This window comes from Schistosoma mansoni, chromosome 2, assembly GCF_000237925.1.
Source record: "Schistosoma mansoni strain Puerto Rico chromosome 2, complete genome".
Taxonomy (NCBI): Eukaryota; Metazoa; Platyhelminthes; class Trematoda; order Strigeidida; family Schistosomatidae; genus Schistosoma; species Schistosoma mansoni.
Window position 1 is genome coordinate 26,239,999 of NC_031496.1, and position 25,960 is coordinate 26,265,958.

General features: G+C 36.4%; 1 protein-coding gene across 3 annotated transcripts in view; it reads right to left on the bottom strand.

Moving 5' to 3' along the window:
- Positions 1-19,534: 19,534 nt before the first annotated feature.
- Smp_004810.1 (putative protein phosphatase type 1) overlaps positions 19,535-25,960 on the bottom strand; it is a gene marked incomplete at both ends in the record, with an annotated part of 10,678 nt that continues 4,252 nt past the window's right edge. Inside the window, 5 exons of one of the 3 annotated variants that reach the window (XM_018796224.1) lie at positions 19,535-20,476; positions 21,893-22,027; positions 22,062-22,285; positions 22,321-22,425; positions 22,531-23,137. In XM_018796224.1, coding sequence (XP_018650457.1) covers positions 20,375-20,476; positions 21,893-22,027; positions 22,062-22,285; positions 22,321-22,425; positions 22,531-22,789 — 825 coding nt within the window. Of the gene's footprint in view, positions 20,477-21,892; positions 22,028-22,061; positions 22,286-22,320; positions 22,426-22,530; positions 23,138-25,960 lie in introns of those variants that run through there. The other 2 variants (XM_018796223.1, XM_018796225.1) reach the window with 2 other exon arrangements.

Here is a 25,960-nt window from a genome sequence, read left to right on the forward strand (position 1 = left end):
AAGCAGTGACCAGTGGAGTTCAAACCACGTCTGTCGTGAGATAGGAACTGACTGAAGACAATTGGTGAATGGTTGCTCAATTTCGTGGATCAGTTGAAGTTAGACATTAACACCGTTGGATGCCGGCCGGCTCAGTGGTCTATCGGTTTAGTGCTCTGGCTCGAGACTGGTAGGTCCTGGGTTCGAATCTCGCGGGTGCATGTTCGTGGATGCGCACTTCTGAGGGATCCCATAATAGGACGAAACGGCCGTGCAGTGTTTCCAGGTTTTCCATGGTTGTCTAGCTTCAATTGACTCACGCTTTCAACTATGAAATATTGTATCTATTATATCTAATAATAGAATGTGGATGTAACTTCGCCTTAGTGATATTTACATTAGGACTTTAACACAGTATTTTTCACTTCTAGTGGTCAATGGATGGTTGTTATGACTGGTGGTCGGCCGTTATAACTGTATCACCAATTGTTATATCTGGTCGTCGCTGGTTGTTATATCGGAATCGCCTATCACTTATACTTGTAAAATGAGTAACTACTGCAATACCCATGACGCAAAAGTAAAAGCACAAAGAATGATACAATTGTAGATTGATCAACCTCAAAACACGACTTCGTTGACAACCTAGTCGGGAATACACCCATTTATATATTGATTGTACACCCATCTTGATTAATAATTAGGATGAAATCATATATATGAAAAATACTTAGAGTTTTCAACAAATCACATGGTACATGTCATGCTTAGCCTAGTTCATGTTAATTTAATACAAGAATATCGTGTGTTACGCAGAATAAAATGTCATATGGGAAAACAAAACGAGTACGACATTGAGTAATCATCGCATCGAATTAAAACGAAATTAATGTTGAACGAAAATCATAATGAGTAAATCGATCTAATTTTAACTTTTCTTCCCGACATATCAACCGTCAAATGAACCACTGAATCCAGTTAGTTGCTGACTTGTTTAGCGAGGTTTGATGTTTGTAGTATTATTATTAAGGATTTTAATTATACTGTTGTCGACACTTAGGGCTGAATTTTGATAAGTTTTTTCTGGAATATGTATTCATTGTGTAAAGATTGAAATCTTTGCCTACATGCTAAAAGGATTGAGACTATCAGTGGAACGTTCTAGATCAGGGCTTTTATATATCAGCTGGTGCTTATTAGGAAAACATTTATTCGAGCATGAAAAATAATTGGGTGTTCAAGTTTTGATAATCTTGTCTCGTAACAAACATTGTTACCAAATGAAACTGATCTACAATAGGATTCGATTGATTGCATCAAAAAAAATAATAATAATCAGCGAGATGTAAATGTATCATACTGTTCAATCATTATCACTGCTTACTATATACATCTGTGTTATTTCACAAGCTCTAAGTCAGTCCATTCTGATGACCTAGTTTGTAAGTGACTATCCTTATTTATCTTGATAGTAAAATGTTTTTCATGCTTGTAATCAAACTAATGAGCTTCAAAAAACGTAAACATTCTCAGAAATATCCATCTGACATGTAAAATTTTTTTATCATTTCATAACAACTTTCTATTTCAATAGGTTTTCGAGAAGTTCATTTTTGGGGGGTTTAAGTGTTCATAGAACTCTAAACAGGATAGATGCTATTACTTACCCCATGTTTAAAATATTTTTAGACACATTTCCTTCCAGTAGTTAGATTCGTTTGAAGCAAATTAATTTCTTACATTTAGCACATATGATTTATAATGTATTTAAGCTTCTTTAATCAAATATTTTAACAAATATTTTCAAGACAGTTTTCGTCGTGAACTGACCTCCAATGTTTAGTCATTAAAAACCAAGTTGCATTGGACACTTCGTTCTTTTTAGTTTAGGAATCGTCAATAGTATTAGGGTCAAGACAGTTATCATCAACATTTTAATAGACAGTTATTGTGGTGCATCATAAATTGAATGAAGATGCATTTATGAAGCATTGGTTTCCAAATTATTAGTTCGAGTTTCATTTCCTGTACGGTCGCTTTTGTCCAATGTTAAAAAGTTTCAAAGCTATCTCCAAAATTGAATCGATCTTTTTGACCAACTAATTAAAAAATAAATATTTCATTTCCAAATAGTTAAATAGATCTTAAGAACATGCCCTGCATGTAATTGAAGTGGAAAACTCTTCCTAATAACTGACCTAATTTTACATTATTTTAACTTTGAGTTTGACTCATTAGAATGTCAAAATTTACCTTGAACACCAAGTTATTTCACAAAGGAAAAAGAAAGATTCTCAAATACAAAACAGAGAACACCAACAAAACCAATCACACTTGGTGGAGAAACTCTGGAAGAGGTGGAAACATTCACGTACCTGGGAAGCATCATTGATAGACAAGGAGGATCGAATGCAGATGTAAAGGCGAGGATTGGCAAAGCAAGTACCGCATTCATACAATTGAAGAACATATGGAACTCAAAACAACTCTCAACTAATTTTAAAGTGAGAATCTTCAATACGAACGTCAAGACAGTTAGCCCTACTGTACGGAGAGCTGAAACTTGGAGAACTACTACATCCATCATCAAGAAGGTACAAGTATTTATAAACAGTTGTCTACACAAAACACTCAACATTCACTGGCCGGATACCATCAGCAACAGCCTTCTGTGGGAGAGGACAAACTAGTCCCCAGCTGAAGAGGAAATTAAGAAAAGACGTTTGAAGTGGATCGGACATACATTAGGGAAATCACCAAACTGCATCACGAGGCAAGTGCTAACTTGGAATCCTGAAGGGAAGCGGAAAAGAGGAAGGTCAAAGAACATATTACGCCGGGATATAGAAACATATATGAAAAGGATGAATGTTAACTGGAAAGAACTGGAAAGGATTGTCCAGGACAGGGTTGGATGGAGAATGCTGATGGTTGGCCTATGCCCCTCCACGAGGGGTAACAAGCGTAAGTAAGTAAGTACCAAGTTATTTCTTTGAAAGTGAAAACCAATCAAGAATTCTTATGGGTAAAAAACAATCATCTTAACACACGAGCCCTTTCACATAAATTAGACATTTTGTTGTGATTTTCTGTCTTCGAATTCTGAAGGTTACATTGATCAAAGCATAAAATTATACCTTAAAGATTTTTATATCTTAGTGATGTATTACCAACGTAGCTTAAAAGAGAAAACTTTTAACGGTATTCAATAGTCCTTATCACCATAAGGACATCAAGAAATGACTAGGAAAATGTAATTTTAAAAAGTACTTCAACTGTTGCATTAAAATTAAACAGATTTACTATATAGATATATGTACAAAACGACTAGTAATCGATTCCATCAAAATAATGATTTTATTATAAATCAAATAGATAACTATTTTCATGGACTTGATATCATAGTCTTATCTAGACAACCACTGAAAACAAAAAAACACTGAACGGCCGACTAGTTTCAGTATGGAACTCTCCAACAGTACACATTCACTAGCTTGTTCACGGGACTCAAGACTAGGACCTTCAACCTTGCTTGCAGAAGCTTGATTTCTGAACCACTAAGCCGCTATCCAACAGAGTTCATCTCTAACTTCAATTAACTCTTGATATTTCTCGATCCTCATCAATTTTCTGCACTGGATAACTGTCTCACAACTGAAACGGGTTGAACTCCACTAATCATGACTTCTCATTAGAACTGCAGAAGTTAAATCTTGAAGCCAATCATCAGTGAACACATGATTATTAACGGTGTACAGTTTTCGTAGAGATTACAGAAACTTCACAGGCTTTTCTATGATTTCCAAGAAAAGCCGACACAGATAACATTTTGTTCAAATATTCATTAAAATGTTTTTATAAATTAGTTGTATTTTTTTTAGTTGGTTTTAACCATTACGATTAGAAGAAAATGGATAAATTTAAGTTGATCATGATATCCATTCATAGTTAAACTATATATATATATATATATATATCGAGGCAATACGCACAGTATGCACATATGCCAATTAGAGACTGACCAGTTGTAGTCCTAACACATCGATGGGAACATTCAAACAAACGATACTAATTGAATTTATAGTTAAACTATATTTCATAAAAAAGGTATTAAAAATTATTTACTAAAATTGATAAGGAATATATTTAGCTAAATTTTAAGAGGTAATTCTTAAGGAATTCAGATATTCGTATCACTTCAAATCTTGCATAACTGTATTATTCAAGAATTTTACTTATATTACACACTTTTTCCCAATCATGAATTTCACTTAGGTAAGAACAGTCAATAAACGTAGTACAATAGTAATAATAATCATAATAATCAGAAGGGGGTTTGTGGAGATTTTAGTAATTTTATAACTGGAATCATGAGTCAATTGAAGCTAGACCACCATTGAAAACCTGGAAGCACTGGATGGCCGTTCCGTCCTAGTATGGGACTTAACGATTCCACATTTGGGATTTCAATTCAGGACCTTCAGTCTTGAGCACGAACACTTAACCTCTAAACCACTGAGCCGGCATCCAACAGTGTTAATGTCTAACTTAAATCAATCCACGAAATTGCACGACTATCTCTCGTTATCTTCGGTGTGTAACTGTCGCACATCCAACATGGATTAGACTCCGCTGATCACGGCTCCTCACTAGAACTCCAGGAAATCCATCTTGAAGCTAGTCAGCAGTGCGCATCCACGATCCCGCCTCGTGAGATTCAAACCCAGGACCTATCAGTCTATTTATTTAAACAAATAAACATTGGTACAAGAAGGCACAAAATACATATGCGCCACATAAATCATTCGATTTATGTGAGGGCTGAGATGCTGCCCTGGTGCCCAGACCAAAGCATGTGGTTTACTTATGGGGCCACACCCCTAGCCTTTGACCTAAAGGTCTGATCCTCAAGGCAGTGGAACAATGTAAGGAGATGCAGTCCCATGGTAACCGGTGACCAACAATGGGTTTGTACTCCATTTATTCCCTCAGGATAATGGAGCTCATGTGCACCATTGGTTTGGAATCAGGGTTTTGCAACTCCCCTAGTTGGATCCTCTGTGTCCACCATCCCAGTTAGAGCTCCTGAAATTCGGTTTTCGTCTTCTCACTTTCGTAAACAACACCCGTGGCGCGAGAAGTCAGTGAGTAGGACTTCCGTGGTAGATGCTATATACGTGTGGTCATGTGAAAGCATTTCGTGAGGGAGAGCTGAATTTCCACACTCTCAGCTGTACCAGGACATTTAGGGGCATTATTTGATACATAATTTTTACATCTGATTTCTCCTCTATACCTGATACCGAAATTCTGATTATTATTATTCACATAAACTTCAGTTATTTATTTCTTATATTTTGTTTTCATTTAAATCCTCCTTTTTAAAGTCAATCCTTTCCATTATTTTTCTGTTTTCATTTACATATGCAATCATTTGAACTAATTCAATAATATACCAAATTATATTATTATTGTTCTTGGCTCTGTCTCCTAAAGCTTTCTGCTCAGTATTTACGTTTTTACGATAAAAAAAGGCTTGAAAGGGTTGAAACATTAAATTCAGTCAATGTGCAAATTCTTTTCTTTTTGGATAATATTTTTAGCTTATTAACACACACTTATGTGATGTTATTCTGTATATTGTTGTATAACAGTTAATGAACATCAAACTAGTTAGCCATGAGTCAAGTTTATCTGTTCTCGAAGCGTTTAGGTCTGTCGATCAAGTTGCAACATACCTGACAGTTTAAATGACTGGGCAGTAAGTTTACTGCGCTTTGATATCAGTTTATTAGAGGTAATCGATGGTAAGCTCTGCATGACCCAGGATTTATCGTATTTGTCATTCAGTAACAAGATTCAACTTAAATCATGAAAGGTCAATGTCTATAGTGAGATTTATACATGTATCACGTAGTGTAACAGCTAGAGACGTTACAAGGAAACTATTGAAGTCACTACACACCTATTCTAGTAGTAAACAATTTTGTGTTTGTCTGGTTCGTAGTTTTGATAAAAATATTTCTAACCACTGAAGTGGATTCGAATCATATTGGAACCATCTGTTACCTCAAGGTTAATAATATGTCATCCTGAATGGTTCCAACTAATTTAAAACCTAGGTCACACAGATATTCTTTTGAATAGTCTTCATCTATTAAATATGACACAGCTCTATTCCACCACTAATTTATTTATCAGCTTTATGCCAAAATTCTTCCCACTGCGAGGAACTTTCATTATCATAAACTTAAGAAGTAAATAAATGAATTTTTGTTAGATTGAGATGCTGAAAATATGCGTTGATCAATCATGCCTTTCTTTAAGGATGAGGTCGTTATGCTTATTGAAATCAAAGGAATTATTATCACACGGTAGAATTTTCAGCATGATTAACTTTAAAGTGAGCTTATAGTATAATCCATGAAACAAACTAAAGAAAGTGGATTGAGTAAGACATGATGGAATTCTTGAGTCAGTTCCTTGATACTTCCTATTTATATATAATTGTTGATATGGAAGATGAAAATAAATATACTTTTTATCGATTATATTAGTTTTTATGAAGGACAACTTGATAGTGATATTCTGATCATCTGCTGATCTCACCTTAGTTCTTGTCTGAATAACATGTCTCAAGTTCATAGGAACTTGGAGAGATTTAACTGATGAGTCACTGATGGAATGAAAGACAAGTTTTACAATCTAGTTTTAACTAGTTCCCTGGGTTTGATATCGAGATGCGGGGTTGTGGATGAGTATTGTTGAGGAGTCACATTCTAGGAAGAAACAGATATCCATTGCCTCGAAGTTTTCCATGATTATTTAACTTAGATCGGTTTGTGATTTTAATGAAATTTAACGATCTCTACAACCTCATACTGACAAAAAGAAATTCTGTTTATTCATTCGTATGCATTGAATAAGTTTGGATATATTTCTTTAGGAAATTACTATCTATTGATCTATTTCCAACATGTGATAATTCGTTGTTTATAAAATTGATTACGTTCAGTCTGAGACTAGATCCCAACCAAAGTTACATAGTTAGTTACATAGTATTGTACTTATCAAAAAAATCATGAAGGTTCTATTACTTGATTACTTGAGATGTTGAGAACACGTACTTCAGTGGAGTTCCAAACTATAGCTAAGTATGTATTCACTTATGTTAAATTTTTAATTATGCCTTAGGTTACATGCGTTAGTTATGAAAATTAACCACTGGAAGTCTAGATTAGTTTATATCTCATCACAGAACTACACATAAGTGTTTAAGAAGCAAACAATATTGAGAAAGTAACATTTCATAACACGTCTGGAACAGGTATGACACCGAACAAGAACGCTACGGATTATTTGTTTCAACATGAATTAGTTTGTAAAAGTAAATGTATGTTTCTGATAGACAAACTATTATGTTTTCCCATAAAACAGCAAGAAGAGACATGGGATCTCTCGATAATTGTACTGTTTGTTTAGTTACGTATATCAATAGACAATTGGAAGATGATTCATAAAAAGTATTCCAACTGAGAATGTTTGAAGAAACATTTGCTTGCCACAGCTTATTATTTAAGCCTTGTACTTGCGCATTTACAAGTCATGTTTTACCATAGGCCATTGAAAGCATGTTTGAAAGCATGTTTGAAAGCATAATTCAATCAGTTAGTGTTATACGAATATTCTTCAGCATTTGGACGAATAGTTTGATGAAAACTAATGTCATGCTTGGGTAGAACTAAGTAGTTAAATAAACTTGAAAAAAACAGAAAGATAGTGAATTTAATATTGATTTTCATTTGGCCGTATACAATTGAATTGAGCAGTCAGTCATATTGTAAGGTTATGTAAGGTCATATAAGTAGATGATTACAGTAACTATGTCAGAATGGGAGCAAATGTAGTAAGAGTGTGAACACAGTAAAAATATACAAAAAATGTCTAATAGGCTTGATAATAAGAATACTACGTGATGTAGGCATGTTATACACAATATGGATATTTCATAGAAGACAAAAGAAGTAAGCAGAGTTAGAATAAAAGACACTGTTAGGGATAAAAAGACATTCGTTCAATTAAGTGTTTTACCGTTATTGCCACTTTGATTACAATTTTAACAGTTTCAGTAGTTTAATGCTTCGAAAATTAATTGAAAGCTAATGGAAGACTGAAAATACTTTGCTTATTTTAATGCAACGTTCTCCAGTAATGAAATGGGAAAGGATAATATTCTCTATTTTTGGTCATCTATATATAATTTGATCATCGTAGAACAATCAGTTGAGTGGAATTCGTCACTATACATCAACTTTATTGACTATGAGAAGGCGTTTGACAATGTGGATAGGAGAACATTATGGAAACTTCTTCGACACTATGGAGTTCCTCAGAAGATTGTCAACATTATTCAGAACTCATACGACGGAATACAGTGCAAATTTGTGAATGGAGGACAGCTGACAGATGCATTTCCAGTAAGGACCGCATTCAGACAAGGTTGTCTACTCTCCCCCTTCCTCTTTCTTCTGGTGATTGACTGGATTATGAAGAATTCGACATCTGAAGGGAAATACGGAATACAATGGACTTCTCAGAATCAATTAGATGATTTGGACATCGCAGATGACCTAGCCCTCCTCTCTCATACACACGAACAAATGCAGATGAACACAGCAAATGTAGCAACAGACTCTGCATCGATAGGCCTCAACATACACAAAGGAAAAAGCGAGATCCTCAAGTACAACACGGAGAACACCAACAAAACCGATCACATCTGATGGCGAAACTCTGGAAGATGTGGAAACATGCACGTACCTGGGAAGCATCATCGATGAACAAGAAGGATCTGATGCAGATGTAAAGGTGAGGATTGGCAAGGCAAGGGTTGCATTCCTACTCATTGTAACACCTCTGATTAAATGACTTCAAAAATCAGCCATTAAGTTTAGAGTTTTCTTGAGCAAAGTTACTGTTTCTGTTTGTTTGTTTGTTTTTCTGTAATTAATCTTGATATTCAATGTGAAATTATCAAATTCATCATGTTAATTAAGTAAGAAGATAATGATGAATTCAACATGTTGACTGTGAGACAGTTATTTACTATAAGCAATGGATGATCGTTGTGGAATATTGTGAATTGATTAAAATTAGGCATGAACACTGATAGATATTGGCCTAGTGGTCTAGAGGTTAAATGTTCACGCTCAAGATTGGCGGTATTAGGTTCGACCTTAGTGTTTGGGTCGTGGATGTGCACTGCTGAGGAGTTCCATACCAGGACGAGATGGCTATTTATCGTTTTTAAGTTTTGAATGGTGGTCTGACCAACGTCAGTTTATGATTTAAACCAAAATTTTAAAATATCCACAAATCTATTATACTAATCTTAACTTCATTTTACTTCGCCAGTAATCCTAAATCTAATAAACTGTAATTTAAAATGGACTTGGATATTTCCTTTGGGACATTACCTTGGATTTATAACCATAGAAAGTGATGAGAACTTATTGAAGGGAATAATTTTCGTTAATATCTCTGTATTTTCACTATAATCAAAATCTTTCAAAGATAAGAAAGAATAATGTTGTCTGATACTGTTTATTGGTAATGTCAGTATGTGACTGAAATATAAGTCTCGGAATTGAAAATAGATAAACCGATCATGGTACTGTAACTAGTTGGTTCAAAGATATACTGATCCCCATTAAGCTTAGAGACCTTGGGTTCGGTCGTTCCAGGAGTCGATTTCAATACTGAGAAGTTACATACTACGAAAAATCTCAGTGCCCACTAATTTCTAATGATTCCGTAGGTGAAATCAGCTTATGATGAAGTTTTACCTTTATTTTTGGAATTATTATTATTATTAGTATTAGTATTATTATTCAACGTTATATTTTTGAAACAATATAGAATTCTCAGCACGAAGTATTTCAACAGGTTGTGGTTTTTTATTTCTTGACCTATCCCGACGATAAATATTGAGTGATCGCCAGTTAGATGTTAGCAGTTCAGGAATCGACATCTGAATAATGTACATTCTTTTTGATGCTTATTCCTAGCAACTACGATGTTTCTGAGTGAGCTCTTTTGTAACTTGTACAGCGAAAGATCGTAAACTTTTCACAAACCCACCTGAATAGGTTATGTAGTTAATTGATATAATGATCTCTTAAAACAACCAAGGAAACAGATAACTTGTTGAAATATCTAGATGACAGGAACAAGTAACCCAGATATTCAAGCAGGCCGCCTCATGAATCACCTATGAACCTTTGCATGCTTTATCTACGACGGCTTTGTGGTGAATGCAAACCGGTTTTTATTCAGAAGTTTGTAGAATATAGTTTTCTTTAATAAAGATGCAACTCATCTGTTCATGTACTTTGCATCCAACAAATCAGTCAGAGTTTCGTACACCACATCCATCTGTCGAGGTTTAAATAATCAAGTATTTTGACATTTGGACTTCAAAATATTAAAAGTTCCCATTGGATTTCAGTCAATAATTGGAGCCCCTAACCCGGTATATTAAATCTCATTGAAATTTAGGTCAAGTATACTTCTATTTTGTACTACTGAATAAATAATCCGTTGCACTACCTACAACTGTGTACTGACTGAACGGGACTATCGTTATGTTCACAATTTACCTATACCTGAACTCTGAGGAAAAGTCGGAAAGATTGTCAGTTTGTGATATGGTTTACGAAGAACAAACAGTATTTTCATTGGATTAGTGTCTATTTGATCATCAAAACTCTTTGAAAAGGGTCCTGGAGACCTTGTAGCCTCAATACGTTCAGAAGTTATCAGAAATGGCTCGAAACGCAAGTTAGTAGTTATTTTACTTTAATTTTTTATTCTATTCACCTATAATATTGAGATCCACCCTCGAAATGAATTAAATCTACTTTAGTAATATTCTCACTTAAATACTTAGATACATCTATTCCCTTACAATAGCGCTATTTCATTTTCTGTTTTGTGACGCATTTATTAATGACTTTCTGTAACAAATTTTCAAATCGGTTTTTTTTTTAACTGCAATTATTTTATTCAAAAACTGACTAACCTAGGAAAACTTGTTTGAATTATTGAGCGAACATTGAATTTATTATTTCTATCATTATATCAAATTAATATGTATGTTGGTCAAATAGATAATGATATCTGTTATAAAACGCTGTGCGAAAAGGACTTTTCAATCGATTGACTATTTCTGAGTTCCATATAAATACTGTAGTGAACATGATCACGAGTGGGAACAATCGAAGGTAACTAAGCGCAGATTACAGATTGTCTCACTAAAATCTGATAATCAAACAGTAAACAGTTAATTTGTAAAATAACAATCAATTGTCACAATCTTGACTGTTCCTTCTGCAAATATCAGTCTATCTTCTCTGATTTCATTGTTCATGCATTTCCATACCGATTGCGCTTCGTTGTGGTTCTTTCCTTATCGATCTTCTGCCAAAATACATTCTATACCTGACCATCTTTATATACGACTTAAGTGGATATAAGTAACCCACACCACAATACCACATACCGTTTTTTTATTGTACCGGATTTTCTCGAGACACGAATGTTCTCTTATAAGATTCAATCTCTTCTCTTTTATTTGTGTGCAGTTTGTGTAGCCATTGAACTGCTATCGTATATTAGTCATTCAACTTATCTATTCACGCTATATCAGTTCTAATATTTTTAGTAGTTCGTCAATCTTATTAGAAATACAAGCACAAAACACAGAAAAACTAAAGGATTGGGTTAGTGTTTTCCTTTGAACCCCTTATTTTAATTCAGAATAAGTAATGTGCAAAAGTTATATATTAAAAGTAACTCCAACTCAAAGATATAAATGCAGCGGGTTTCCTAGAACAATGGAAAGTTGTATGGCTTATCCTATGAAAAGTTGACCCAACTTATTTATGATAAGTCTCATAATATTGACTAACGATATATATATATATATGATTTTTCTTTTCAATCAACCCATTATATCTAATGTTATATACTGATCAGTCACTATGCAACTAAACTGAATGACTCTAGAAACATGATAACTTATAACTTCGATTTGGACTATCCAGCTTTACACTCCATCCTAGTTATCAACGTTTAGTATGAAAATTAAGCGTTGAAGCATTTGAATTTTGCCGCTACCAGTGAGGGGAGTGAAGGTATGTAGAGAGCAGTTTGTTGTATCCTTCAGGATCAGTCACAGAGATTGCTATTTTATGGGGATAGGCTTCAGTTTTAGTGAGCTATTCGAGAACTTAATTTTTATGGTAAACTGTCTGAGATTTTAGAAGGTAACAAATTTAAAGCAGTTAGTCCCATTAGTAGATTTCGATAATGCAATGAGAACTCAACGTTTTTCATCAGAAGCCTGATCATGTACATGGTTGCTTCATGTCCAACTATTACGCAATTTACATATGTGCACGGACACATATACATAGGGAGAAGTAATTGCAATTCGCAAGTAAGGGTAGCTATAGACATTTCAAAAAGGTAACAAAAGCAAACAAAATCAAATGACCTTACAACAGAGAAGGATAATCATCCATCTCTCCCCATTTTTAAACACAGTTGTGGCTTTGCATAGAAAGTGTGTGGGCCGAATACTTATGTGTATTGAAGTCATAGCTGTGCAATAGTTTAAACCCCTTCTTCATATTTAAAAACAATTTGTACTCACTCTAACTCTACCCTATTAACGTCGAATTATTATCCACAGTGATAGGATTCACACTGTTTTTCCCTATTACCTTTATTTCTCTCTTAGATTTATCTAGTTGACTATTTTTCTTAAATAAATGTCTTAACAAGTGGTCAGATTATTCGAAATAAGTTAGACTAATACATTACATGGTTCTGATAGACTTTATTTTTTTGCACCGCATTATCTAAACAACAAATTTCTAAATAACTTTGTTAGTCAAACCCTTATAAACTAAATGACTAAGTGTTATGTACATTAGTAAATTAATTTTTGTAGTTATTTCTTAAAATAGGACACAGTTACCCGTTTGAATTAATTACGTAAATAACCGTCAACAGAAATCATATCTTTTCACAATATAGACAATGTTTTACGATAGGAAACTGAACATTATAACCATTACTTACTTACTTACGCCTGTTACTCCCAATGTGCCATAGGCCGCCGACCAGCATTCTCCAACCCACTGTGAACATTATAACCATACGTAATCTGATTAAAATATTCGTTAAGTCATTTCTTTCTTTTAATTAAAAGTTACAAAATTTTCAGCAAATATAAGATATATACCGTTCAATTATTCATAATCAATATTAGATCTAGCTCAAATATCCATCAGTTCATTTTACTAAACAAATACATAAAATCTGTTATTGAATAGACTCAGATACAATCTTAAGGCCAAGAAATACAACTATAGTCTAGGTGTCGGTAAGTAGGTATATGTTTCAAAACTTGAATAAGGATGAATATTATTCTAAATAGGCTTAGTTATCAAGTTTCAAATTCAAAAATAACCTATATGATGTATATAATAAATGAAGCAACAATCATAGATACAAATCATGATTTATATCACATTCTATTGATAAAGTTCAACGGACTATAGATTAGTAATTTAGAATAAGTTTTATCATTGAAGAAACAATTTAATAACCTAATAATTTAGATTTGAGGAATCTTCATAGTTGAAACCATGAGTCAATTAAAGCTAGACCACCATGAGAAACCTGGAAGCAATGGACGGCCGTTTCGTCCTATTGTGCGACTCCTCAGAAGTGCGCATCCACGATCCCGCCTCATGAGATTCGAACCCAGGACCTACCAGTCTCGCACCATAGCACTTAAACGATAGACCACTGAGCCGGCCGGCATCCAACGGTGTTAATCTTTAACTTCAACCAATCCACGCAGTTTGAACAACCGTTCACCAATTGTCTTCAGTGAGTTGATATCTCACAACAGACGTGGTTTGAACTCCACTGGTCACTGCTTCCCACTAGAACTCGAGGAAATATCTCCTGAAGTCAGTCACTAGTGAGCATATGATTATGATAAGAAGGGGTTTCGTAGAGATTTCAAACTTCGTGGATTGGTTGAAGTTAGGCAAAGATACCGTTGGATGCCGGCTCAGTGGTCTAGAGGTTAAGTGCTCGTGCGCGAGACTGATAGGTCCTGGGTTTGAATCTTACGAGTGCGGGATCGTGGATGCGCACTGCTGAGGAGTCCCATGTTAGGACGAAACGGCCGTCCAGTGCTTCCAGGTTTTCCCTGGTGGTCTAGTTTCAATTGACTCACGCTTTCAACTATGAAAATGCTGAAATCTCCACAAAACCCCTTCTGATTGAGTAATTTTGTTAAAATTGGAAGGATAATGTAATTTTTGTTCTAAGGTTATTTGTAATTCAACGTAGTGTAAAATTATTGCCTTTTACTATTAAAATAAATCAATGAAAGCTGACGTATAAACAAAATAAATGCACACTCAGTACATGTTATGCTATTTCACTACATTTAGAAAATTATAATAAGATTTTGGTTTGGCTAATAAGATAAATTCATTGAATACATTCACGATACTAGCCTTACTTCAAGGGTTGAAGACAGTATAGTATTTCAAATACTGGTAACTCTTTCAAAATATGTTTCTTTGTTTTCTCTGAACTGGATAGTATGACTACATTCTCATTAGGGATGAAATCATAAACGCCTAACTTGTAATGAACTGTGGATTATTTCACTGTTTAAAATAAAACCTCATACACACTCCAATTCCTATCTAATGTCTTCTTACGCGTTATTTTACTTGATTTCAAGATTACTTATTTATTAAAACGAAATAAGATACGTTAATGCTGGAATCATCATGTAAACTGTTATAAAGAATAGAATCGGCTTGATTTCTTGGATAACTTTTATCCCAAAAAATACTGGAATATTTTTTTCACTGATTGAACTTTATGCTTTAACGAAATATAGTGGCTGGGGTCTGGCATTTTAACTCCGCCTGTAGCTCTTCTAGAGTTACTGCCGGTCCCAAGCCCGGGTAAAGGAGGAGGGTTGGGCATGGGGTTAGCGACCCCATCCCGTAGAAAAGCTAACTCGCTAAAAAAACGCTAACCAGAAAAAATGATTCAAACCATTTAAACTCTGCCCTGGGAGTTGAAGGAATAATTATGACGTCTCATGATGAAAGCCAAAATTCTTCGGAAGTCACGAGACCGATGCACCTTCTAACAACCAGAGCAACACTCTTTATAGGTACATGGAACGTCCGGACAATGTGGGAGACAGGAAAGACCAGCCAAATAGCAATGGAAATGAGGAGATACAACTTGGCAGTACTCGGAATCAGCGAAACCCATTGGACACAAACTGGACAACAAAGGCTAGGTACAGGAGAGATGCTGCTGTACTCCGGTCACGAAGAGGAAAATGCTCCACACACTCAGGGAGTTGCTCTAATTCTGTCCAAAGAAGCCCGAAATGCACTTGTGGGATGGGAATCTCATGGACCCAGGATAATCAAAGCATCATTCAGAACAAAGAAGCAAGGGATCACAATGAACGTTATCCAATGTTATGCACCCATCAATGATAGCAACGACGATGATAAAGATCAGTTCTATGAAAGGCTGCAATCAATTATAGCAAAGTGCTCACGAAAGGATCTCACCATCCTGATGGGAGATCTAAATGCTAAAGTTGGAGTGGACGACACAGGATATGACGATGTAATTGGACGACATGGACTAGGAAAGAGAAATGAAAATGGGGAGAGACTTGCAAACCTATGTGCATTCAACAAATTGGTTATAGGCGGCACAATATTCCCACACAAGCGCATACACAAAGCTACATGGATCTCACCGGACCACACCACAGAGAACCAGATAGATCACATCTGTATCAACAAAAAATTCCGAAGATCAATGGAAGATGTGAGAACCCGGAGAGGAGCTGACATAGCTTCAGATCACCACCTGGTTGTGGCCAAGATGAGACTAAAGCTAAAGAAACACTGGACAACTGGACAAACAGCACTACAAAGGTTCAATACAGCCTTCCTTCGAGATACTGACAAGCTCCATGAATTCAAGATAACTTTCAACAACAGCTTCCAAGCCTTACAGGATCTACTAAAAAAAGAAACTTCGATGGAGGACAACTGGAAAGAAATGAAAGAAGCACTAACTTCAACGTGTCAGGAGGTTCTTGGTTCTAAGAAGCATCATCATATGGAATGGATGTCTATGGGAACCCTGGACAAGATTCAAGAAAGAAAGAACAAGAAACTAGCAATTAACAACAGCCGAACACGAGCAGAGAAAGTCAAAGCGCAAGCAGACCACGCAGAAGCAAACAAGGAAGTGAAGAAAAGCATTAAGGCCGACAAGCAGAAATACATGGGAGGACTAGCAACGACGGCGGAAAAAGCCGCAAGAGAAGGGAATATGAGACAACTATATGATACGACGAAGAAATTGGCAGGGAGATATAACAAACCAGAGAGACCAGTCAAGGACAAAGAAGGAAAGACAATCACTGAGATTCAAGAACAGAGGAAAAGATGGGCAGAATACTTCGAGGAACTGCTGAATAGACCAGCCCCATTGAATCCACCGAACATCGAAGCAGCACACACTGACCTTCCTATAGATGTCACTCCACCAACGATCGAAGAAGTCAAGATGGCCATCAGACAAATCAAAAGTGGGAAGGCGGCAGGACCTGACAATATACCAGCAGAAGCACTGAAGTCAGACATTGAAATAACTGCAAACATGCTTCACCTTCTATTCAAGGATGTTTGGTAGACAGAACAAGTGCCAACGGACTGGAAAGAAGAACATCTCACCAAGATACCAAAGAAAGGAGATCTGAGCAAATGTGAGAACCACAGAGGCATCACAGTGTTGTCAGTATCAGGAAAAGTTTTCAACAGTGTTGCTGAACCGGATGAAAGACTCAGTAGACGCCCAACTTCGAAATCAGCAAACTGGATTCCTTAAGGATCGGTCGTGCACAGACCAAATTGTAACACTACAGATCATCGTGGAACAATCAGTTGAGTGGAATTCGTCACTATACATCAACTTTATTGACTATGAGAAGGCGTTTGACAATGTGGATAGGAGAACATTATGGAAACTTCTTCGACACTATGGAGTTCCTCAGAAGATTGTCAACATTATTCAGAACTCATACGACGGAATACAGTGCAAATTTGTGAATGGAGGACAGCTGACAGATGCATTTCCAGTAAGGACCGCATTCAGACAAGGTTGTCTACTCTCCCCCTTCCTCTTTCTCCTGGTGATTGACTAGATTATGAAGAATTCGACATCTGAAGGGAAATACGGAATACAATGGACTTCTCAGAATCAATTAGATGATTTGGACATCGCAGATGACCTAGCCCTTCTCTCTCATACACACGAACAAATGCAGATGAACACAGCAAATGTAGCAGCAGCCTCCGCATCGATAGGCCTCCACATTCACAAAGGAAAAAGCAAGATTCTCAAATACAACACGGAGAATACCAACAAAACCAATCACACTTGGTGGAGAAACTCTGGAAGATGTGGAAACATTCACGTACCTGGGAAGCATCGTTGATAAAAAAGGAGGATCTGATGCAGATGTAAAGGCGAGGATTGGCAAAGCAAGGGCAGCATCTTTACAATTGAAGAACATATGGAACTCAAAACAACTCTCAACCAATTTCAAGGTCAGAATCTTTAATACGAACGTCAAGACAGTCCTACTGTATGGAGCTGAAACGTGGAGAACTACTACGACCATCATCAGGAAGGTACAAGTATTTATAAACAGTTGTCTACGCAAAATACTCAACATCCATTGGCCGGATACCATCAGCAACAGCGTTTTATGGAAGAGGACAAACCAGCTTCCAGCTGAAGAGGAAATTAGGAAAAGACGTTGGAAGTGGATCGGACATACATTAAGGAAATCACCAATGTGCATCACGACTCAATCCCTAACTTGGAATCCGGAAAGGAAGCGGAAAAGAGGAAGGCCAAAGAACACACTACGCCGGGAAATAGAAGGAGATATGAAAAGGATGAATGTTAACTGGAAAGAACTGGAAAGGAAGGCTCAGGACAGAGTTGGATGGAGAATGCTGGTGAGCGGCCCATGCTCCTCGACGAGGGGTAACAGGCGTAAGTATGTAAGGTCTGGCATTTAGTTATTGTTATATTCTATCAGCTGAATAGTTTAATCACAATTCTCTAACTATCGCTTTTAAGACGTCGTTATCAGAAAACATTTCTTCCTCAAAGGATTTCATAGCATCAAATTTCCAACTTATCTAACTTGTATGATTGAATCGAATTGAAGGATTTCATAAAGGTTCGTAAAGTGCAACTGATGAACTTATTTGTCAGATATAATGAGCTTAGCACGTTAATCAGTGATGCTTCATTGGTTTCGTGGACATTAGTATTTTTGGCTATACACATGGATTAAAATTGTCGCTGTCTATTTTGCTCTCTAGGGTCACTACGTTGTGTGTGTTACTGATGGCGACAGATTTAAGTAGTACGTATCATCAAACGAAAGTGAAATACCTGGCGGCAGAAGGTTAAGAAGATCGAAGAAAAGAGAACGAGGACAGAGAATGGCTGGTGAAGAAACGATAAAGTCTGAGACGATTGATTGACATTTTGCAAATGAAGTATTTACCGCATGGTTCCCAGATTTTACCAAGATATTCTATAATTTTGCGTTGAAATACATCCGACTGTCCCTACTTGTGCTCTCGTTTACTGCAACTACACTGATAATGGTGAGTCTGTGGATGTAAATGAAGTTCGCAGTTTACTATGGTACTACACTTGAGAGTGCAAACCGATCCTAAAGTATAATCCCACTTTCTGAATGTTTAAAAGGCAAGTCGATCATTCTCCATTTCCTCATGAGTTCAGAAGCTGACTTTCTTCAGGATCTCCACCTGGAAGGATCACGTCCATATGTTGCAATACGTTCACCGCATTTTTTTTAGTAGAAGACTAACTTTTTATCAAGGAATTAGAAACTCATCTCCATAAATCGATATAACTAAACAAAATAGTAGAAACCACCTCTACAAGCATTCATTTGAGTTCAAATTCAGTTTAATTCAGTCTTCGTCAATAAGAAAGACAAAACCACGTAAATATACTGAGGTAGAACTACTTTCACTTATAAATATTATTACAGCAACTATTGGTTATTTTCAGATCTAAGAATATAATAGCCAACCGTAATTTGTGTAAACATTAGGTTGTTTACTAGTAATACAAATAATGTTTGCGAATAAATAATCCACCATATTTTTTCAACTTAAACTGATAGTCCTATTTCAAAATACATAATAAAAGTGACATTTTATAAAGTAAGATTTGGTGCAACAGTCAGATAACTATACTGTGAAATTGGCAATGGAATGGTCAAACTATTATCTTTATATGGAGATTACTGGACAATCAAATAATACAAGGACCTATATTTATTTTAAAAAATAACACTGATACAGCAAGGCGAAGTTATATTTTATTCAGTCCAACATACTGTTTCACTAAAGAATATGAAGTTTTACAACAGAAAGTAGCTAACTGTACAATACAAGTAAATTGGAAACAAAAAAAAAGTAAAAAACCTGAAACTCAGTCATTAATGTAAACAATCAAATTTCGAAAACAAAATAAGAAGATAGCATACACACATTTATCAAATACATGAACTAAGTATTTTGACATCCGAATCAATAGGTTTGTGATGTATAAAAATTAGTAAAGGTAATTTCTACCGTTAAATTATTTTTCTTTTTTAACAACACTAGTGATCAGTCAAAGGAGCAATTGAGCAAAACAACTGAAAACTACTCATTTCTCCAGTTTGATTTTTCTAAATAACAATTAAACATGAGAAGAAGAAAAAGAAATGTACAATTATGGTAATAGCAATAACAATAGTAAAGTGGTACCCAATAGAATAGAATTGACAACCAATGTATTGTGTATGCTTCTACGGCATGCAAAAAAATAGGACAAGCCTTTCGAATAACAAGACTTGTAAGTAGGAAAGTGAATAAAAGCTGTTTAGTAACTTAGAAACAAAAGATTCCAAAGAGTAGAGTTCACACTGATTTATCCAATCTGAATGATATAGGACGAAATACAACTGCTTTTTTCCACAAAAAGACATGTATAAAGAAAATCTAAACTTTTCGACGCAGAAAGAGATTTTTTGAAAAACTGTGATAAATGACAGCAATGAACAGGGGACAGTAGTCATAAAGTCATTCACCTGACGCTTTAATTATAGTCTTAAAAGCAAAGAAATCGGAGATGCAGTATGTCAAGATTTTTATAATTTCCCTTTCGCTTTAGCCCCACGAGGTGGAGTAATTGGTCGGCTGCCAGTTGGGACGCCAACGTAATATTTTTTCTTTTCAGCTGGACGCAAAATCTACAAACGAAACAAGAACGAAGATCAAATGAATTAATGATAAAACAACAGGAGGATTATCTATAATAGCAGTCCACACAAGTTGTTTATTAATTATTTGTAACAATTTTATGCCATATTGTACTCAAGACAATCTTCCATGTATAATTTGACTGCGCTTATCCTTGATGCGATATACGACTTATGGAGTTAATAATAAGTAATTTGAGTCCCCAGTAATATTCGGAGAAAGGAAATATCACAATATATTCCAACGTTTGATAAGAATTATTACTACCCTTTGTGGTAAATGTATTTGTCAATATATTAGTTAGAATAGTGGTTCAAAATCCGTTAGTGTTACAGATACATTTATTGATTATATTTTTGATTACTCAGAATTCCTCGACTATTTAATACTTCTTTATTCGGTGAGTTTCTCTCTTTCTTTACAAACCTTTTTTCTAGATTTAGTTTTTACCATGACTGATACTGGTATTAATTCGACTTCCTTAACATTGGGCTTTTAAATTCTATATCGCTGTGCGGTAAATTGGTACGATAGATAATATGTGCTAGTTTTAGGTTGACTATAACTGACTGTCCTCTCAACAGTGATAATAAACAAACATGATACCTTTCGGAGGAAATGCCTTTTGTCTTTTTGGTAATATATATATGAATAAATGTAAACCGTATATAACAAGCTTAATTCACTGTCATACTCAAGTATAGTAATTAGCTGTAAAAATAATTACTGTGTTGAAGTATTGCAGGCAGATATTCATATAACTGTTGCTAATTAATAACAGTAATAGTCTACAGGAAATATTAATACAAATAAACAGTAATCTTTATTATTATTGTTAGTCATTCACCAATAACAGGTCAATGTACTTGGTTTTGAGTCACATTTTTGGCATGGGGGTTAGTTGACTACCTGAAACCAACTACCAAAAGTCGGGTTCTTTAACCAGTAAACCACTACTTCCTAAATTATCAAAGACAAAATCCTACTTTAAAAAGGTGTTATTAAATCTTCATACCAAGTATATAGCCAATTTAGTTAAGTGAGTAATTTTAAAATACGCACCAACTGTATTTAAGGGAAGAAACTGTCAGTCCTTTTTATAATTGTGAAGAAACCCTTAAATGTAAGCAGCTGGCAAAAACCTAAAATAAATTAATTTTACTACTTATAATGTTGCTTTTGTTCATTTAGCGTTAACAAATGGAACTACATGAGGTTTGGTAAATGACAGAAGTTTACATCTGGGCCTGAACTACTTTTTAGAGTTTATATGACACTATTAGTGAGAATGAAGTAGTAGCAGAAATTTGGAGGCGGATCTTATGTCGTATTTATCTTTGCTCAACACTTATCCAAGTATATCAAAAATAAGAACAGAATACTATTAACACAAATTTTAACCTTACTTGAAATGAACACAACAACGTATCATCTACGGACATCATAGCTCCTGCGTTATCAAATTCACCGCAATAATTCGGGGCGGAAAAAAGAGTAACTAATTGACGCTTGGCGAAGAATTCATAACCGTCTTCGACAACCTGTAGTTGTGAGTGAGAATTTTTTGTACGTTACCTGGTGAGCACGGCATATTAAATCCAAATCATGTTTATGTAAAAATCTGGCCACAATATCTGGACCAAATGTATAACTAACACCGCGATCGTTTTCGCCCCAACCAGTTACATCTTTATCGGGATCTGACCAAAGTAAATCACATAATAGTCCTTGATCAGGAACATCTGTAGGACGCATGATGCGTCTTATCTGTTCCATTGTTGAAAGATCTGGTGAAAGACCTATGATGCAATATGGCATAAAGTGAGAAACTAACCGCCATGACAGCAGAAAATCTTCTCGTCTATAATTGCTACAATCGGCAAACAATTGAAACAATCTGTGAAGGTCTTCCATAATTTTATATTATATCGACGTTTGCCTGTAGGTCAAATAAGCCCCAACTAAACACTTACATTCATCATAAAACCCATATATACGGTTAATAGAGGCACATTCATGATTACTCCTTACAAAAAGAAATTTTCTGGGTATTTAATTTTATAAGCTAGTAGCAGGCATATCGTTTCAAGAGACTGCTTTCCTCGATCCACGTAGTCACCCAAGAACAAATAATTTGCTTCGGGAGGAAATGCTCCATACTCAAAAAGTCGGAGCAAGTCATAATATTGTCCGTGAATATCACCGCATATTTTGAGGGGAGCCTCCAATTCTAGTAAAATAGGTTGGCTTAAAAAGATTTCGCGAGACTTCAGACACAGCCCGCGGATTTCTGTTTCGCTCATTTGAACGTTTTTGCCAGGACGAGTGCGTCGAACTGAATGACATGAAATAGAAATAAAAACATGACAGGATTCAAATCACAAAACGTGAGCGTTTAAAATTAAGTCACTTCAGTCCCACAAGATTTCAAATATAAAAGCAATTAAATATTACATGGATCTAGGAAGATTATTCTTTGGTCAGATTGATAGTGGGATGATCATAACATAGTGAAAACTTACAAAACAATTAATTTAATTTCCTATTACGTTAGCGACTGATGTTCTGTACTGATTCATTTGATAAAGCGGTTTAGTAACTTCTATGTAACGATATTTACGTTCTAATGCAAGATTAAATTTCACTAAGTGCAGACTAATGGAAACTGTCCTTAAGTGTTTAATGAAACTTATTAATCAGTGAATAAGACGTCAGTCAGTCACTCACAACGTAGAACTTCGTACGTACGTACATCAGTTCGAGTTGCCATACCACATTAACACAGAGATGTAGTTGTCGATTCAAATCCCATATTGGTAGAAGTAGTAAGAGTATAAGCATTATGTGAAAGATTAGGGTTTGAAGATGTTATTCAAGGAGTATAATACAGTGAAATAAATTTGGAAAGAGAAAAAGGCAAGGGACATGAGGTATTCAGAAGATTAGAATTTGGTAGAACACAAATAGTGGATGCACCTTCGCCATTGCAAACGATTTTGAGCCATGTCATTCAAGGTCTCTAACCATCGGTTGCTATCATCTCGCGGATCCCAACCAGGTAGTCTACGCCTACCAACATGGCTCAGTCCACTTGTCGGCGACTTCATGGATTTATGCCAAGTTTTGATCTGGCCGCCCCTAGCTTTCTTCCAACCTACTCCTACACCATAAAGCATTGCACGTCGGGGCAGTCGGTGGTTGGACATACGTAACATGTGTCCCAGCCATCTCAACTGATAAAGTTTCACTACTTCATCAATTGATTTTCCATCCTTACCTAGTACCCGTTTCCTAACAACTGCATTACTTACTCGGTGGTCCCAGGATATACGAGCAATACTTCGAAGACACCTATGATCGAATACTAGCAGCCTACGAATATCCTCTACTCTTACCGGCCATGTTTCACTGCCATAAACTAGGATGGAACGAACTGCTGCACAGTAAACCCGTCCTTTTGTTGCTAGACGGATATCTCGCATACGCCATAAATGACGCAAGTTGGCGAAAGCTAGACGAGTCTTCTGTATCCGTGCTCAGATTTCGTCACACCAGACCACAAGGGCTGATGAGACTCCCAAGATAAGTGAAGCGGTCAACACGCTCAACTACTTCATTCCCTATCCTTAGTTCAGGTGTCGATGCAACCCAATCCTGAAGTAACATTTTGCACTTCGAGGGAGAGAATCGCATGCCGAACATGCCTGCATAGTTGCTTATGGTGGTCAGAAGACTCTGCATTTTGTCAGCGTCTTCACCAAATAAAACTATGTCGTCGGCGTATTCTAAGTCAACAAGTGAGCCTCCTGGTAAAAGTTCAACCCCTGGAGATTGAGATGATGAAAGTGTTATCTCTAAAAGCATGTCAACGACAAAGTTAAACAAGAATGGGGAGAGTGGACAGCCCTGACGAACACCACTTGAGGTAACCAATTCTGATGACAGTTCGCCATAGGCTCTAATTCAACCAGTTGTGTTCGGGTAGAGAGTCTTTATGAGGTTAATGTACTTCTTTGGTACTCCTTTCACTGACAAACAATGCCATAGAACCTCACGATCAACGGAGTCAAATGCCGCCTTAAGGTCAAGAAATACTACGATTGTGGGACGTCTGAATGTATGTCTATGTTCTAGGACCTGACGTAGAGTGAATATCTGGTCTATGCACCACGTCCAGGTCGAAAACCAGCCTGGTTTTCTCTAGTCTGCTCTTCACGAGTTTTGGTTAGGCGTCCAAGTATTATTGAGGCTAATATTTTAGACACTATATTAGTCAAACTGATCCCTCTGTGATTGTCACAAGAGGACTTTTGTCCTTTCTTATAGACTGGCACAATCAGTGATTGGGGACAGTCAGATGGAATTACGTCCAGTTCCCAGATTCTACTTAAGACCTGTCAGTCTCACTGCTAGTACTGGATCACCATCCTTAAAAATCTCAGGAGTAAACATGTCAGGTCCTGCTGCTCTCCCTCGCTTCAGATTTCCTATAGCTTTTTCAACCTCGTAGAGAGTTGGAAGACTTACATTAATTTGCCATTCAGGACGACTGGGGGTCGTGGGTAACTGAAGTGTGGCTGAAGGCCAGTTAAACTGATCCCTAAAGTGTTCTGCCCACCGATCCAATCTTCTGGATTGAGAATGAATAATATGCCCATCTTTGTCTGAGATAGTTTCGCTGATATTTGGGTTCCTAATACCGGTTTCTTTAATAAGTTTGAATAGCTGTCTGTTGTTACCTATTGCCACTGCCCTTTCCATCTCTCTTGCTTTCGCTACCCACCACTAATCACGATCATTGCGTAGGCTTCTTATTAGCCTGTGCTTAAGCTGATTCCGCTCTTCGTTATGTTCAGAGCCAGGTGGGATGAGTTTTCGAGCATCTATCAGTGCGGTAGATGCTGCCGAGATCCATTGTTTCTCCCTGACCTTATAGCTTACCTTACTAGCGGATATCACTGCTGTTTCCACAGCTTTTCGGATGTCATTCCACGCTGCTTCGGGGTGGGCATAACTTACATGTCTGTCTAACTGTTTTTCCAGTTGTTCCTGTAATATATTCTTAGCTTGCCTATCATTAAGTAGAACCCTGAGTTATTAGGTGTAGGAAGGATTCGAAAGTGGCCAACTTGGTCTCGTGTGTAGTTACGGGTATGAAGGCTAATATCACTTCCCAGTTGCCCACACTGTGGAAGGGTTCTTCTAGGGGTACCTGAAAAAGAAGTTGGATTAGTGTTGGTCTTAACGACCTGGGAGCGTGACCGCAGTGCCCAAGGGACAACTGCTTGAGGACGGTCACTCACGGCCTTTTTGTGGGGGACTTTTGACGTGTTAGCTCCGTTCTTCAAAGGACCTTACCGCCGGAGACGGAAATCCGTGGGATAATGCGAGGTGTACATTTTAGGGTCTACCTTTTCTAACTCCACCCATCCTTGTGAGAAGGCAGCATCGCTGTTATACTTGTTGTCTCCAGG